At 40.8% G+C, this 16403-nt stretch overlaps 2 protein-coding genes across 13 annotated transcripts in view; both read right to left on the bottom strand.

Moving 5' to 3' along the window:
• LOC100702039 (uncharacterized) overlaps positions 1-5414 on the bottom strand; it is a 12322-nt gene extending 6908 nt beyond the window's left edge. Inside the window, exons 1-5 of one of the 4 annotated variants that reach the window (XM_019349972.2) lie at positions 5359-5414; positions 3728-3890; positions 1471-1576; positions 726-872; positions 339-425 (exon numbers count right to left, since the gene is read on the bottom strand). In XM_019349972.2, coding sequence (XP_019205517.1) covers positions 339-425; positions 726-872; positions 1471-1576; positions 3728-3822 — 435 coding nt within the window. In that variant the 5' untranslated portion in view covers positions 3823-3890; positions 5359-5414. Of the gene's footprint in view, positions 1-338; positions 426-725; positions 873-1470; positions 1577-3727; positions 3891-4317; positions 4637-5358 lie in introns of those variants that run through there. The other 3 variants (XM_005459836.3, XM_025901698.1, XM_019349973.2) reach the window with 3 other exon arrangements.
• Positions 4774-16403, bottom strand: part of ttll10 (tubulin tyrosine ligase-like family, member 10) — a 39263-nt gene continuing 27633 nt past the window's right edge. For 4 of the 9 annotated variants that reach the window (XM_005459838.3, XM_005459841.4, XM_019349969.2 and 1 more), the window contains exons 2-12: positions 12431-12761; positions 12088-12211; positions 11775-11893; positions 11434-11554; positions 9049-9134; positions 7748-7934; positions 7186-7357; positions 6314-6454; positions 5815-5931; positions 5646-5739; positions 4774-5414 (exon numbers count right to left, since the gene is read on the bottom strand). In XM_005459838.3, coding sequence (XP_005459895.1) covers positions 5113-5414; positions 5646-5739; positions 5815-5931; positions 6314-6454; positions 7186-7357; positions 7748-7934; positions 9049-9134; positions 11434-11554; positions 11775-11893; positions 12088-12211; positions 12431-12674 — 1707 coding nt within the window. In that variant the 5' untranslated portion in view covers positions 12675-12761 and the 3' untranslated portion in view covers positions 4774-5112. Of the gene's footprint in view, positions 5415-5645; positions 5740-5814; positions 5932-6313; positions 6455-7185; positions 7358-7747; positions 7935-9048; positions 9135-11433; positions 11555-11774; positions 11894-12087; positions 12212-12430; positions 12762-13390; positions 13502-14103; positions 14378-16403 lie in introns of those variants that run through there. The other 5 variants (XM_005459839.4, XM_005459837.4, XM_005459840.4 and 2 more) reach the window with 5 other exon arrangements.

A 16403-nucleotide genomic window follows, 5' to 3' on the forward strand; every position in this document is an offset into this window, starting at 1 on the left:
GAATTTAAATACACATACATGTGATGTATGATCACACTTTAAAGCCGATATCATGTTTAAAACATTTGTTGTTTATGTCGACCAGTTTGGTTTGGGGTCCTCATAGAATCAGTTAGAATCAATCACTGTGTTGTAGCTGTTTTCTGCTGGGCACAAATGACAGCCCATGATTTAATTTCCAACAACCCGCAGCTTTATTATTACTACCCACTTTTAGTTTTACACTAATCCAATAAAGGTTTTCACTTCTGTGAAAGAATATGTTTACTTCAGTTTTCCAGCGATTGTCTGTTAACATAGCATTTCTAACCACATGTCTTAAAAAGTATAAAGAATACCTCATAAACAAAGTCTTGTCGAGAGTGGTCCAGAGAAAGGATGAGTAGGTGGAAAGAGAACAAAACCAGGAAGTGTTCTCGGGTTTCCTGCAGAGGCACAATTCACAGGATTTAATCATTTTCATACTTTTTTAAAATGGCCACATAAACACATGTGTGGGTCTGCTCTAAAAGTTAAAATGACTTTACAGGATAGGGCCAAACGATGGGTATGGATCCCTGCTAAGTGACTTGTTTATGATATTAATAAATAACTAATTTAACTCATTTAAATGTGATTTTTCTTATTGCAGCAATTAAAAAACCTTTTCTTTTTGAGCCTCGTCTAAATCCAAGGACTGTCTCACACATGAACTTTCTCACTCCTTTTGTGTGTTACCACATTACCTGTGTGTAGCTGATGTAGAGAGACACCAGTGAGGAGTGGATGATCTCTCCATACATGTGGGCAGCTTGGCCCTCCCAGCCCCTGATTGGCTGTTGGGAGTATATCCTTTGGTGGAGCTCATCTCTGCTCTTTCCCCACAGCACCACCTAGAGACACAAAAATATATCAGCTCTGTGGCTCAGTTCATGTGTCTTATTTTTGTCTGTCTTTGACAGCAATGTTGAAAGCTGCAGGATTTTCTCTTGAATAGAGAGAATTTTTTAAAAAAAAAGTTTTTCTAGTGGGTGGCCATTTCCCCCTTCCCACTGTCTCGTATCACTGTATTTATTTATAGTCAGTATTAACACATGGCCACATGTTCCACAGAGTCATGCATTACACAGCAAACCTGAATGTATTTCACGGTTGCAAGGCTTGAATCACTGTCAACTTTGTGTCTGTCTTTAGGGAACAAATACAGAGGTAAAGTGTAAGAGTTGAAGTCTGAGAACAAAGCTGCGTCTAGCGATGTTTCCTCCCTTGTATATTTCCTGTAAAGTTTGAATCACACCAAAGGGGAATGCAGAATTTGACACTGTTGCATTGGAAATTCCTACAGCGCACGAGGTCTCGTCTCACCCCAGCTGAGCACTACAAGTGTTAATTCAGACTCAACCACACAGCATGCTCTGACCTTGAAAAGTGCACGATCAAAGTGTCAAGATGTTTATTTGTCAAGTACACAGCACACACACACATAGCAACCTCTTGTTCCAGGTGTGGTATTGAAGGTCTGCGTGGTGGCGGGGGCTGCTCGTCTCTGCTGTTCCTCACAGACAGCTGAAGTCTGGTTTCTCCCAGGCTCCACACACTGAAAACACACACGCACTCTTGCTCACTGAAGGTACAAACACTTTAATGCATTAGTTATAACTGTACTGACAATTAGCATGCATGCAAAAATGGGCGATTTTTGAGTATAGTCATGCAGAGCTGAAAGGAAGTAGATATGATTTTATATTATTGTTTGAGAAGTAAGTTACATTTTGGATCTCCAGAGTCATTCACATTTTAAAATAATTCTAATTTATCTAATACTGGGCCATGAAACAATTGAACTTTTGTGCCTGTGATGACCATAAGAGGGTTATCCTTTCTCTTAGAGCAGGCTGACTACTTGTACTTGTAGGAAAATAATAATAGGTCCTTGTAATTGAACTATACAAGAATTTTTAAGAACTTAAAAAAGAAATACAATGTGACAAATACAAGGGAAAGTCTTTGTGTGTGGTGTTACATTGTAAAATGGCTAAGCACAAGCATTGTCCACATTGTCAGAAATTTAAATCAGTGTATAAATATATGTTTTATACATTGATTGAGGGGGAGCATTAAGCTACAAGAGGTGTTTTCAATATAGATATTTTTATATGTTTTATATAATGTTGTTATATAAGGTATTAAACCTACCCAGGAACTAGCTGCACAACTATATGACTGAGCTATAAATATGTGTTAGGGTGGGAGTTCATAAGTGTTGGTTCCTCCCACTTCTTTTTGAGCACTTGAGGACTTTATTTTTCTTCATGTATATTTGCTCTATTTCATTCTATTTTGTTTATATGACCAAATATGCTTCAAAACCGTCAATCAATCAAAACTCATTTTCTGAGAAAGATATCAAATGACTGAGGCAGGTGGTATAACCACATATAACATGTAACCACATATTGCTGACCTGGTATGGCCACAGTATAGACACCTTCTAAAGGCTGTTTCCGGCAGGATGACGTGCCATAACACAAAGTTTAAATAATCTCCAACTGGGTTCTTGAACATGACAATGACTTCACACATAGTTCAACTTCACATTTGATATTATGATTGTGTAATATAATTACTGAGTGTTTGTGTGGAACTCTGAAACAACACAAAAAACGATCATGGCTGGGGACATGAAGTCAGTTTATATATTAAACTGTTATTACTGTTAGATATTTACTGATCTAACTCATCTGGTGATTAAATGTTATAGAATTTTTTGTTATTATCATACTCTTATCATACTAGTGGTGGCACTAGTTAAGCAGGTTCTCCTGAAATTGCATTATTTTCTTGTATACAAACAAGGTCAGCATCAGTAGACTAAGCCAGTCAGTAGCTAGCAAGCGCACATTCTAAGACATCTTTGAAACACACACTTTTGTGTGTGTTATGAAATACAAACATAAGTGGCTTGCCTGATAAGCAGTTATAATTAAAGAGCCACACATAAGGAGCAGAAGCTCCTGCGGTGATTAGCGTCTGCTAATCCCCCAGCCTTTGAATGAGAGGGGATTTGTCCCGCCCTTACTCTGTATTAAACCCCTCCATGCTTCAACCATTGTCTTACAGTAATCTGCTAATCACATCAGTGCAGCATCACTGAGCGCCCAAGTTCATGTTGAGTAAATAGGAGCCAATTAGCTCTCCTGTCTTGTGTCTCCATGAGGTGCTGATGGGCAGAAATCGAACGCGTGTCATTGGTTGTTCTGCAGTTTTTGTTTTCTTTTTCTTGTTGGGTTTAAAACCAGTTTTAAAGTTTAAAGTGTTCTGTGTGACAACACATCCTGTTACTGCCAAGTTAAAGCCAAGCATGTAGTGTGTGTGGTATATCCTCTACATGATAACACTGAATATGCTGCAGTGCTGCAAAGGATTATACTTGTGTTTTACATTATCACCTTAAAAATGTCAAGAATGAAATGCCACAGAAAACCGCAGGGGTTGAAAGAGAAGCAGCTCTCTTTTCACTTTACAGCCTGCCACCGCTTCCTCCAAAACACAGAAAAACCACATTTAAAGTGACTTTAAAGATATACTCAAAAAAATACTGAGTGAAATTCACACGTTGCTGTTCTGTTAACTGTTAATTTATATTGTAAACTTTTGTTGCAGGATCAAACTACAGTGAAATAAAATTGTGTGTTTTATTTTTGAACAGCTCCTAGCTTCAAACACTAATCTTGCATTTGTGTCTTACCCTAAATTGTCTCCAGAGAGTTCCAGGAGCTCAATCTCATCAGGGCCCACCTCGTCCACTCCAGTATGCCTCTGGGTCACACTGCAGCATCCCATGACGGAGAAGGAGTCTGTCCCTCTTTACCTCGTCTCAGCTTCTGTTCCACACACTGAGCACCATCTGTCTAGACAATCATCCAAACAGTTTGTGCGTGCCTCATTAAAACCAAAGAGATAGCAAAAAAAATGTGTGTGTGGGGGGGGGTGTTTAGAAGAGGATATTGTGCACAGGAGCAGGGGATGAGGAGGCGGGGTGCTGCTAAGCTCTAGTTCCCCCTTTTTGCCAGCATGCAGTGTGTATTTCCACAGAGCCCCGAAAACAAAAAGCTTTTGAAGAGGAATTGAAGACAAAAGTGGCAGGTTTTTGTTGAATCGAAGCGTAGTAGTTGTTCCTTCCTTCCTGTCAGTTGGCCGTCGGCAGATGACTGAGCAGCTTCCTATTTTACACTCTGAACTTACGCTGGGAACCTGCTGATGTATCAGCATGATAAATAAAAACTGTTTTGTCACAAAAAGACAAGCCGACCAGATGAAGGTCAAAAACTATCATACCTCCTGAAGTTGATAAGACAAGCTCCCTCCTTGTTGTGAAACGTGTGGATGAAGCAGTTATCTTATTGGGAAAGATGGGGCCATGCCTGTCTAGTTTACATGCGCTGAACTTGACTCTGAGTAGCCAAGAGAGATAATTATGAGTTATGACACAGAGAGGTAAAGGGCTGCAGTCAAAACAAGCTACAACAACTGTAGAGTGGAGCCTTGCGTTGATCTTCCTGGTTAGAGTTGCAGTAAGGTGGTGGGAGGGTTTGCACACAATCACGTCTGAGTGACTTTCCACAGATCAGAAGCTGCTCTGCTGATGCAACTTCATGTCAGATGACTCACTGATGCATTTTCTACCTGACCCTTTGATTTGAGAATGAATGTTGTATGCATGCACTAACAAAGAAATGGGTTCTCTTTGCCACACCTTCCTTACCAATAAGGACAAAAGAAGAAGCCAGAAGATATTGTTGATGATGAATACATTCTTTATTGACGCATTTTCCAGAGTATTTCTCTTAAAATCTTTAAAAAGCACCAAAGGCTTTTTTTACCGCAGCTGTCTGCATACTGTCACAGTTCCTCTTTTCTTTTCTACACTAAATTCTTCGCATCCTAAATTGTTCCACATGTTCAATACTACATGTAAGGTACGGTGTCCCAGGAGACCCATAGACAGGTAGAGCTTCACTCACTCAGAGCTAGTGATGAAGGGGATGTGATGGTCATTTCCAGCCTTTAAATGATGATTCAAAGTACTTTTGGTTAGCTTGAGTTTAGCTGTATAATGTGAATGCCCCTGACTCATGATGATTTTGTGAAGTGCTGGTGGGACGGTGGCCACTCTGACCTACTCCTTCGTTTTGGAAGTGCTGAATCATTTGCAGAATTATCAGGGGATGCCGAGGGAACACTTTTGCCCTCTGTTCCACACATAAACCTTCTGGGTTCAGTTTTCTGTACATCTTTGGTGTTTTTCTGGAATTCAATGCTAGACTTCTCTGTAGTGGAAAAACCACTATAGAGAAGCACAAACTCCCTCTGACTGACCAAAGGAAAGATTTTCTGCCTGCCACGAATCTTCTTGAAGATCTCCAGAGTCAAATCTAGAGAGGAGCATAAAACACCAGACAGACTTATAGATAGAAAAACACTTTTGGGTGTTACAACACATCAGCCTGTTTAGCAAACATGTGCAATAAAGGGAACTGTGACTATGCCAGTTAAACACTAAACAAAATGTGAGAACATCTTTGGTGGAGTGGTATTAATACAAACATATGCTGAATTTGAGTTTGGGGCCTGCGAAACGTGCTGTTTGTTTTTCCAGAACTCACCTAGTGTCTCCACAACCACGCTGGGTATCACCTCCTTTAGCACCTCACAGTTCGTATGGAGAGCTGGATTGCAGTTCATCTCCAGCAGCCACACCTATCAGGAATGCACACACTCAATGCACATGCTAAACACTGTTTGCATTCACATTACCAGAAATGTTCTACCCACTTTGAAGTCTTCATCTACCAAGAAGTCACAGCCGATCAAGTCAAAGAACCCCAGGCGGCAGTCTAACTTGGACTTTACTGCTAAGAAGCACTGGCTCATGATCTGCTGCATGCGCTTCTGAATATCAGGGAGAAAGAAAGTTGTTCATTAGGCATCAGAATGATTTTACGAATTCTGTATTAACGGCCGGTTTGTTTCACTTCAACTAATTAAAAAGGTTCCTCACTACTGCATATAGCTCAAATCTCATTAAAGTTAAAGAAATGTGTGTGTGTGTGTGTGTGTGTGTGTGTGTGTGTGTGTGTGTGTGTGAGACACAACGCCAAAAATGAACCCTGTAATCTGCAGGGCACTGTGAAACAAAAACATCATGTGTGATATCTCATTTTAGTGATGAGATGATGCATCCAAACTTTACCACGATCTCAATTAGCTGCATGTGCCAGTAACCATCATTATAATTGTAATTGGTCCCTGAGAGCTACAACACTGCACTCACTGCAAAGGCGCCCAGCACCCAGTCCCTGGGCAGATCCTTTGCAACCTGAAACCTGTCGTTGACGTAGGCGTTGAAGCTCTCCATGGACCACACAGTGTCTTCCTTCAGTTGGCTGTAAAGAGGGTTCTTCTTCTGCATGTACTGGAAACGAACAGCAGGGGGACCAGAGACACACGAAGACGTGAGCAGAGGCAGGTAGGAAGTTTGTGCCAAAACAAACACTTGATCTTTTTACGTTTTCTGGAAATAATGAAGACGTGTAGCGTAAAAAAGACAGACGTGAGTGTCCCTCTAACAATAGTTTTGACATCAGACTGCTGTTTCCAGCTGAAACATGTTTAGCATCTTTAATATCTGATGTGCACATAAAATTCACCACTGAAAGTAAAACCTAAACTAATGTGTGATTCAAGCTGAAATACAAAATAAACCAAGGTTAAAATCCTTTGCTAGTTTAATTGTTCAATTACAGTGACTTGTGTGTTTTGCTAAATGTAGACAATAAAGTGAATCTGAATTTGATCTGGTCTGTCTGTGGAAATGCTTGTAAATAACATTTCAAAGACAGACCGCTCTAGTTAAAATAGTGATGATGTAAAGTGTCATTTTGGTTTCTATTCCTATATACACATTTATGCTATATCCAGGACTCATCTCTTAGCGTATACGGAGGATGGCACATTGTCTCAGGACACGTTTAGCCTTGTTACAAGCTCCACTGGAAGGACCTGCTTTCTAACTGCTTCCCCACTTCACAACATTTTTTTAACAGCTGTCTGATTTCCAAGCAGATGATTGTAAAACCGTTTAGACTTTGATCTTCCAGTTAACCCTTCATATTCTCACAGAGTCTATCTAGATTAGGGGTCTACCTGGTTGGTCAGGTGGGCAGAAAGGTTCTTGGAGGTGGGGTCATAGAGGTCACAAGTCAGTCGCACGTAACCATGACGGAAAAAGACCACGTAAGGTGCAGTGCATGCGATGAGAAGGTAGGAGCGCACGTCAAACTTTTTCCCTTTCAGCAGCAGCGGGTTCTTGATGTAACTGAGGACAAATCGTAGGTCTGCATTCAATCGCACAAACATGTTCAAAGGCTGTGTTTGACAGTAAGAAGCTGAAGCTGACAGTAAGAAATGAATGACAGATGGTTGACTAAACAACCTGTAGTACAACAGAATTGTTTTTATGGTTCTTTATCACTGACTACTGTTACTTCTGTTCATGTTATTTTAGAAAAGCACTGTAAAATGACAGCTGAATCAGAGACCCAAAACTAAAGGCTTTTTGAAGCCTGTTGATGCTTTTAAAATCATGTGCCAATCCTAAAAACCAGGAATAGCAGCCACTCAAGCTACAAAAATAGAATAATATGCCTGCTCCTCTGGGAACTGCAAGTGTGGGTGATATTAATCTTAATAGCCTGTGTTCACCAACTGTTGAACAATGTAAGCCTGAGGCTGGCGGTAACGCATTTTCCTGTTGAACTGGCGGTCCTCCATGTGCTTCAGCTTCAGTCTGAAGGCAGCTATGTCCTCCTTGCTCTTCAAAAGGAAGATCCCTCTTCCCTGGTTCAAACCCGTAGGCTTACAGATCCACATGCGGCTCTCATTGGTGCTCACACCTGGCGACAATAACAAAATTTAATTAATGGGGTGTCACAGGAACTGAGCTTTCCACCTGACAGTTTCCCTTTCTGTATTGTTTTTAACCTTTCAAGGCTTAATCCTGTATTGAGACATTTGTCATTTTCACCAGTAAATTCCGATTCGGTGAAATCGTGCTTTAGTCGCACTCAAGCACAGTTGTGGGAAAACTGGATTGCACCCAAGTGTGTTGTATTTACTTTTCACCTCTTTAGCAAATGTTTAAATCTGAAATGTGAGTCTGGTACTTGTATTTCCTTTTTTTCTATATGTTGTAGTGGAATATGATCTCTAGTCCACTACACGTCATATCATTATAAAAATAAAGACATAAAAAAGCTCAGAACATATTGTGAACTGTCAATAAAAATTATGATGCAAAATTTCAATTTCTAATTTTAAAAAACAGTTAATACACTGTTTAAAAAGAGATGCCAGCATGGACTGTCTTTAACTCTTATTTGCACTTCTATTAGAGTTGGTTCTGTTGTTTTTTCTTCTTTTCCACAAATTCATCCATCACCAACAGATCCAAAGCAGCTGTCTGTATTCTTCTGCTGTTTACTTAGTGATAATCGTGTTTGTCAAAACCCGTGCACAGCTACTCTCATTATGCTTTGTGCCTGTAATTACTACAGTGGGTGTTAAAAATCGATTTCATCCACAATGCTTACCATAAAAAATGTCATCTTTAATATTAAATGTATTTTCTTTGGCATTCAGATCCTGCAGCACCTCTCTCCTTGTGTTTGTGTCTCAGCCCTGCCCTCTGCTGACTCATCTCTATGGCAACAGCATGTTCCCCTGGTGATTTTATCAGGGCCTTATGGGAGGTGAAGTGCATTATTTTCCAGCGTCCACAGCCTCTTGATTAAACACTCACCAAGGCGACTGTTGTCTTAACGCTACCCAGGACAAACGATTCTCTTTCTTTTCATTGTTGGATGCGTGACCCAACATGCATTTCAAGTTTGATTGATCTCATTTTAAACCTGCAAACTAAAGGATGTTCCAGTTCGACCAGTACTGTTATTGTTGCATCAAAATGCTAATGTGTAAAAGGTTGTTGTAGTTAGGTAAGATGTCAGTTACCCTCCTGTCGGGCAAAGAAAGCCTCCCTTTCTTCCCTCACATCCATGCGCAAAGTAGTGGGTATGAACTCTTCCATTTTCAGCCTCCTGTAAATTACAACAGAACATAACGAACAAGGAAGCCCACATGGATGTCGGTGCCATGGATTGCGGGAAAACTGGCTTTGAGGCAAAAAAGAAAGTCAGGCCACAAACGTACAAAATCATTGGTGTACCACAGCAACATGTTCTGTTCATCCATCGTTTGTGGCATATGTTCAGATTTATTCCAAACCCCAGTTATACCATAATTTCAACTGGTTAAGTCAATCTTTACATATATGCAAACTGATTTTTCTGAAGTACTGAAGGAAGTTCGTAATAAAAACAACCAAAAACACACACATAGTCTAAAATATGGCATATTTCCTGCTATATACTGGTATAATAGTCCATTATTGCATATCTTCACTAGCACTGAAACATTTTCCAGCATTAGTATAAAATTCCATTTATATACTTTTAATTCTGTTTGTAGAACCTGAAGTACTCTAATCTTAATATTTTTAACTATAATTTCACATATTCACATTAAAAACTGAACAACTGGTTAAAATAACTCAGTGTTCATAGTTTTTCATTTGTGTGATATCTCTAAAATGAAGAACATCATATCTCAGAGTGATGCTGAAAACTAATTCATGCATTTATTACTTTTAGGATAGACTATTATTAATAAAGCTGTTCAAAAACTTCCTGACAAGCCTCCAGTTGATCCAAAATGCTGTAGTAAGAGCGCACACAGTGACTAGAAAGAGAGGGCATATTTCTCCCATATTGGCTTTTCTTCATTGGCTCCCTGTTAAATCCAGAATCAAATTAAAAATCTTCTTCTCACATACAAGGTATTCATTAATCAGGCCCCCTCTTAAAGACCTCATAGTACCGTATCAGTCCAGTAGAGAACTGCGTGCTAAGACTGCAGGCTTACTTGTGGTCCCTCGGATATTTAAATGTAGAATGGGAGCTTTCAGACCCCTCTTCTGTGGAACCAGCTCCCAGTTTGGATTTGGGAGGCAGACCCTTTCTCTAATTTTAAGATTATGCTTAAAACTTTACTTTTTACAGTCAGAACTGGATCAGGTGAGCCTGAACCCTCCCTTGGTTACGCTCCAACAGGCCTATGCTGCTGAGGCTTCCCATGATGCACTGAGTGTTTCTTCTTCACTCACTATGTGTTTATACACCTCTGTATTTAATCTTTAGTTATTATTAACTCTTCCACAGCATGTCTTTTGTCCTGTCTTCCTCCCCTCACACCCAACCAGTCGCGGCAGATAGCCGCCCCTCCCTGAGCCTGGTTCAGCCGGAGGTTTCTTCACGTCAAAGAGAGTTTTCCCTACTATCATTGAAGCGTTTGCTCATATGGGGTCATATGATTGTTGTGGGGTTTTCTCTGTATTATTATAGGCTCTTTACCTTACAATATAAAGTGGTTTGAAGTGACTGTTGCTGTAATTTGTTGCAATATAAATAAAATTGACTTGAATTGAACTTACAGAACTAAGCTTGATGCAGAGGCCTCTACGATGCACACTGATACATACAGATGCAGTCAAATAAAAAACAAAAAAATGAAAAATGTATTGCATGTTTAAGAAACTGTTAGCTTTGTCCTACTTTAGCTCCAGTTTTGAGGGGCAAAGGTTGGGAGACTTTTTTCCTTTTCATACATGTTTTCCTTTTTCTTTTTCTGTAACCAAAGATAAAGTATCCATCTGTACATGACCTCATTTACCATAAAAATGAGGTTAGTATCAGAGTTTACATCTAACATCTAATACTTCCTGCTCTGACACAGATGTTTGCACAATAAATTTGCACAAACACATTTCTGGAGTCCCGTTCAGCATATGCCAATTATGAAAGTGAAGTACATTTTTAATGTTTGTGACTATAAGTGCAGCTTTTCTTTAACTGTATGTCTCTATGAGCGTACAGGCGCTCTCTTTGGTTCTGTTTTTAAAACTATTGTATTTCCTTGCCAACCATGACTTAAAAAAATCAGGTTGTAAAATCAAACTAATTTACTATTAATAATTAACCACAGATCCAACATATACCTGCGACACAAAGCTTCTGTGATTCAATGGAGAGGCTGGATATCTGATGAGGTTATTTGGCATGTTTATTAAATAGTTTCACAGGCTGATATGGTTTTAAACCATTATTTACAGAGTAGGGCTTCTATTGAGCCACAGTAATCGCACCGGATAGAAGCTGGGAGATTTGACACAGCTGTAAAATTTGGTAACAGAGATATACCTGTCTGCTTTTAAGAGAAACAACCATTTTGGATACGAGAGAGAGACAAAGACAAAGAAAGGAAAATAAATGTCGAGCTCACCTAAGTGCTTGACCATGGCTGACTCTGCTGCTCACTCGCTCGTACTGTTGAAGACTGCTGAGGAGACCGATCTTCGTGGTGAGCACCTTGTTATTGGGAATCTGGTACATCAACTGCTTGCCTGGGAACAAAAAATGAGGATTTTTTTTTAATTATTAGTTTCCTTCTGTAAACAGAATACAATAAAACTTGTTTTCACTAAGAACAAACCATGAAATATTAGTTAGTCAGCATGTCTACTTTTACTTCTGTCTCTTAGGCTAAGCAACAAAGATTGCGTATTTTCTTGCAGAGGCTCGTCGTAAACCAGCTCCAGATGATATCCTCTGTATTCCCACTACCTTCTCTGAAGTTGGAGTACTGGGCTAGTGATTTGGTCTCGCACCACTTGAGATTGAAATCCTCCCTGTCCTTGTTGTAAATCCTCTTCCATCCACTGCTCTCACAGTAATTGCTCACTCTGAAGGAAAAGTCCCAGAGGAAATCACTTAGACTCTAATCACACCACAAACAAGAAGTAAGGGGTCACATTAGAAAAGCTTTAGACTGACAAAAGGCCCAAAACAAAAGATAGACCATGCTATTTTTTATTCAAACATCACACCATACATTTCTGCACAACAGTTACTTTGAAATTCAATAATTCATACTAACATTTTAGCTCCGTTGGTTCCTCCAAAAAAGTAAAAAGGCCCAGGCCCCCTCGGCTCCTCTATCTGCCTGCCTGACAAGTCCTTTAATTTGGACCTCTGGAGGGGTTGTGCCACTACACATGGACCTGATACACAAACACAACACATTACCGATTGATTTCTTTACAACAGAAAGGTAGAAGAAATTAATTCTATTGTATTCTGGGGAATATTTAAGCTGTTTGACTGATAGTCTTTTTACTTTATTGGATTAAAATATGCAGACTTGCATTTTTGTGTGCTAAAATAAAAAACACCCTATGGACAGAATTTAAAATAAGGCGCCCTCTTTACTCCACACACACCTCCACTTTGGCTCTCCTGGTCGACAGGCGAGTGGGAAAATGTCTGTCCCTCTTTCCAAGTCTGTGTCTCTGGCGGCAGTGTCTGTTCTCTTCCTGGTCCCTGCTTCCTCAGACTTCCTGCAGGCCGGCTGTTTCCACAGGGAACTTCTGTTTCCTCCTTTTCTTGCCCTCGCTTCTTCTCCAGTCTGGTCTCTGCTGCATCCTGGCCATAGCTGCAGGGATCCACTGAGCACTTTGATGACATGTCTTTGCTCTGGCGAAGGTCGCTGGGGTCATTTATTATTGATCCATAATTAGAAAGTGGGAGGAGCTATTTTGATTCACAGTGATCCTGTTGACATAAAGAGTGGAACAAGAGGAAAAGAAGTACTGTAGAGTACGCTTCATTCATAGTATTTTGGTATGTGCATATTTTTTACTATTATATTATTTGAGCGTCACACTGTTCATACTTCAAACAGGTTCATAATGGCAGAGAATGACTCTTAATAAATCCTCTTCCTAAAATGCATGTTAAATTACACATCAGTCCAAACTGCCAATTTAACTTCATTTGTCAGTGTGGCTCTTCTAAAGTGATCTCCTTCCAAAGGCTTACAATGTGATGACATGTGAAGTTGAATGTGCCTAATTATGTTATGCTGAAATTGCAGCACCATGTCACTGGTCTTCTAGAAAATGGTGAAGGAAGAAAAAACATTAAGTACACGTACTTAGGTGGCCTGCTTCCTGTACCAACAGCATGTGATCAGGCTGGTATGCTGATCTAGTATGCAAATAGTAGCAGTGGAAATGTGATACATGGTTGTATGGCTTTACCTTTTGCTGTGGTTTAATAAGAAATTAGCTCTGTTAGTCCTTTTACTGTTGTTTTGTGTGAGTAACATAAATGTATGTAGGTATTTATGTTGGAAAGCAGGAGCAGAACTACTACAGCTATTCAAGAGTAAAACGGTTTACCTGCAACTAGGGCTGTGCAATATGACCAAAATCTCATATCCCGATATTAAGACATCTATCGTCCGATAACGATATAAATCACAAAAATGTAACATTTTCTGTAAATTCTGTGAATCTCGGGCAGCTCGACTTGCGTGAAGTGTTTCCAGCTGGGCGTCGCGTACCTGGAGTCCAGTGTTTTAACTGATGCATGAAACTATACATTTTTAGACATAGGTTGTAACGGCAGCTGTTTTCTTTGTGAGTATTTATTACACAGCGTGCTGCGGGGAAAAGCCTGTTCTAACGTTTGAGTCTAAGGTTTATTTTTTAGCACCTGACGGCTCTTTTTTGCTTCTCATCCGTAAATACTCTGCATCTTTCACGTGATTCAGTTTATTTTGAAAAGTCTCAACAGGATCTTGAGCTTTATTGTGAAAGGTTTATGTGGAAAATAAACAAGCAGACATGCGGTGGTTTTACCGTCGTTGTTGCTAATGACAACGCATACAAACAAGCGCTTGTCCGTCTGTAGTGTGGTTATATTAAATATAAGAGAAAGAGAGAACTTTAGGAAATTAATATAGCCACTACAGTGACCATCAAAATAATGAAAAAATATTGCCGTAAACAGTTTATTTTGCGACACCACGAAACAAACGATAGCGTAAAATGAAACGATAGACGTTTTCATATCGTCATCCGATATATATCGTTATATCGAACAGCCCTACCTGCAACTACAGCTTCACACACACAGACATCAGGGCTCCCTGAAAGACTTGTCAGCTTACTCTTCTTCTGCCAAGTGCACTCAACCTTATAGTCCAACTGCAGGGCCAAGACAAACAGTTAAACCCACAGACTGAAGGACAGACTCGACAGGGGCGCAATCACATGGTCTGTGTGCAGTTTAGTCTAAAGTTAGCCACAGTATCGCACAATGAAAGCAAGAAAACCAACTAGTAATGTAAACAATCACCAGTTACTCGGGTAATGGGACCCTTGGCAACAGTTGCTACTTGTAGATTGAATCTTACAACACAATCTAACAAGTCAAGATTGTGTATCCCACACCAACCGGACCTCTAAGTTTAGCTTCATTCATTATTTATTGCCCGTAAGCCTCTATTGTGTGGACCCTATGGTAACATGAGAGCAATGTGTCAATCAAAATGGATTTGCCAGTTTTCCAGGGTGACCTCGTAGGTAAAATAGTGTTCTCTACTGGCTCAGTGTCATTAACATCTTAACAAGTTTCAGGGGACTTGTTCGCTTTAGATACACCGGTCTCCATCTTTTAAGATAACTCTTTATTGTCATTGCACAGTCGTACATAGTACAATAGTACAATGAAATTGGAAAACTGTCCTACGTCGACACTACATATAACACAACACGACACGATACGACACATCACAACGCAACACAAACAACACAACACAGTATATTAACTTAGTAATAAAGAAAGAAGAATAAGTGTAATTGTATTGCACACTGTTATTATTGCACATTAATTATTATTGCACCTTGTAATAAATATAAAAATTATTATTGTTATTGTTTTTACTGTTGATACCTCCCCCCCAAAAAGTGCAGGGAGGTAGCCAATCAGGTCAGCTATTTGCATTGATTAGGGCTGTTGCCCTGTTGTAAAAGCTGGTTTGAGTCTATTTGTTTGGGACCTCAGCAGCCTGAACCTCCTGCCAGACGGCAGCAGCTTAAACACCCAGTGTCCTGGGTGTGTACAGTCCCGTAGGATGCTGCGTGCCCAGCGAGTGCTGTACAGGTCCTTCAGGGAGGCAAGAGGATGTCCAATGATTTTTTGGGCCATATTAATGACCCTCTGGAGTGCCTTTCTGTGTGCTGTGGTGCAGCTGGAGAACCACACACCGATGCAATATGTCAGCACACTTTCAATGGAGCAGCGGTAGAAGACGGTCAGCAGCTCCTTCTTCAGGTCCATTTTTCTGAGGATTCTCAGAAAGTGGAGATGCTGTTGGGCCTTCTTTAAAACCGCAGAGGTGTTAGAGCTCCATTGGAGGTCTGTGTCTATGTGCACACCCAGAAACTTGAAACTGGAGACCCTTTCCACACACTCCCCGTTGATGCTGACAGGCTGCAGCTCAGACTTCCTCCTTCTGAAGTCAACAACCAGTTCTTTTGTCTTGGTGGTATTGAGGTCCAGGTTGTTATCTACACACCAATCTGACAGCCTCTGAACTTTAGCTCTGTACACCGTCTCATCTCCCCCAGAGATGAGCCCCACCACGGTGGTATCATCTGCAAACTTGATGACTGCGTTGTCTGGGTGGGTACTAACACAGTCATGTGTGTACAGAGTGTACAGTAGGGGACTCAGTACACAGCCTTGTGGAGAGCCGGTGTTGAGGCTGAGGGCTGAGGAAAAATGAGGCCCCACTCTAACTCTCTGTACACGATCTAAGAGGAAGTCTCTGATCCAGCAGCAGGTGGTAGAAGGAAGTCCGATTTCCAGCAGTTTAACTATTAGTCTGTCCGGGAGTATCGTATTGAAAGCAGAGCTAAAGTCAACAAAGAGCAGCCTGGCGTAACGGCCCTCCACTTCCAGGTGAGAGATAGTGGTGTGGAGCGTTGTAGCAATGGTATCTTCAGTTGATCTGTTAGCTCTGTATGCGAACTGGAGCGGGTCGAGTGTGGGTGGCAGGCAGGACATGATGTGACGTCGGACCAGTTCCTCGAAGCACTTCATTATAACAGGTGTTAGAGCAACTGGTCGGTAGTCGTTGAGGCTGCTAATGTTAGTACACTTTGGCAGCGGGACAATTGTGGCTGATTTCAGGCACGGCGGGATGCAGGACTGGGACAGTGAAGTGTTGAAGATCTTAGTGAAGACCCCAGCCAGCTGGTCTGCACACTCTCTTAGGACCCTTGCAGTTACCCCATCTGGTCCGGCGGCCTTCCTGGGGTTCACTGCCCTTAGTGTGCGCCTCACCTCATATTCCTGCACTATGAGGCTTGGGCTGCTGCTGCTGTCCGATGTTTTTGCTGCTGC

The sequence above is a fragment of the Oreochromis niloticus genome, linkage group LG20 (assembly GCF_001858045.2).
Source record: "Oreochromis niloticus isolate F11D_XX linkage group LG20, O_niloticus_UMD_NMBU, whole genome shotgun sequence".
Taxonomy (NCBI): domain Eukaryota; kingdom Metazoa; phylum Chordata; class Actinopteri; order Cichliformes; family Cichlidae; genus Oreochromis; species Oreochromis niloticus.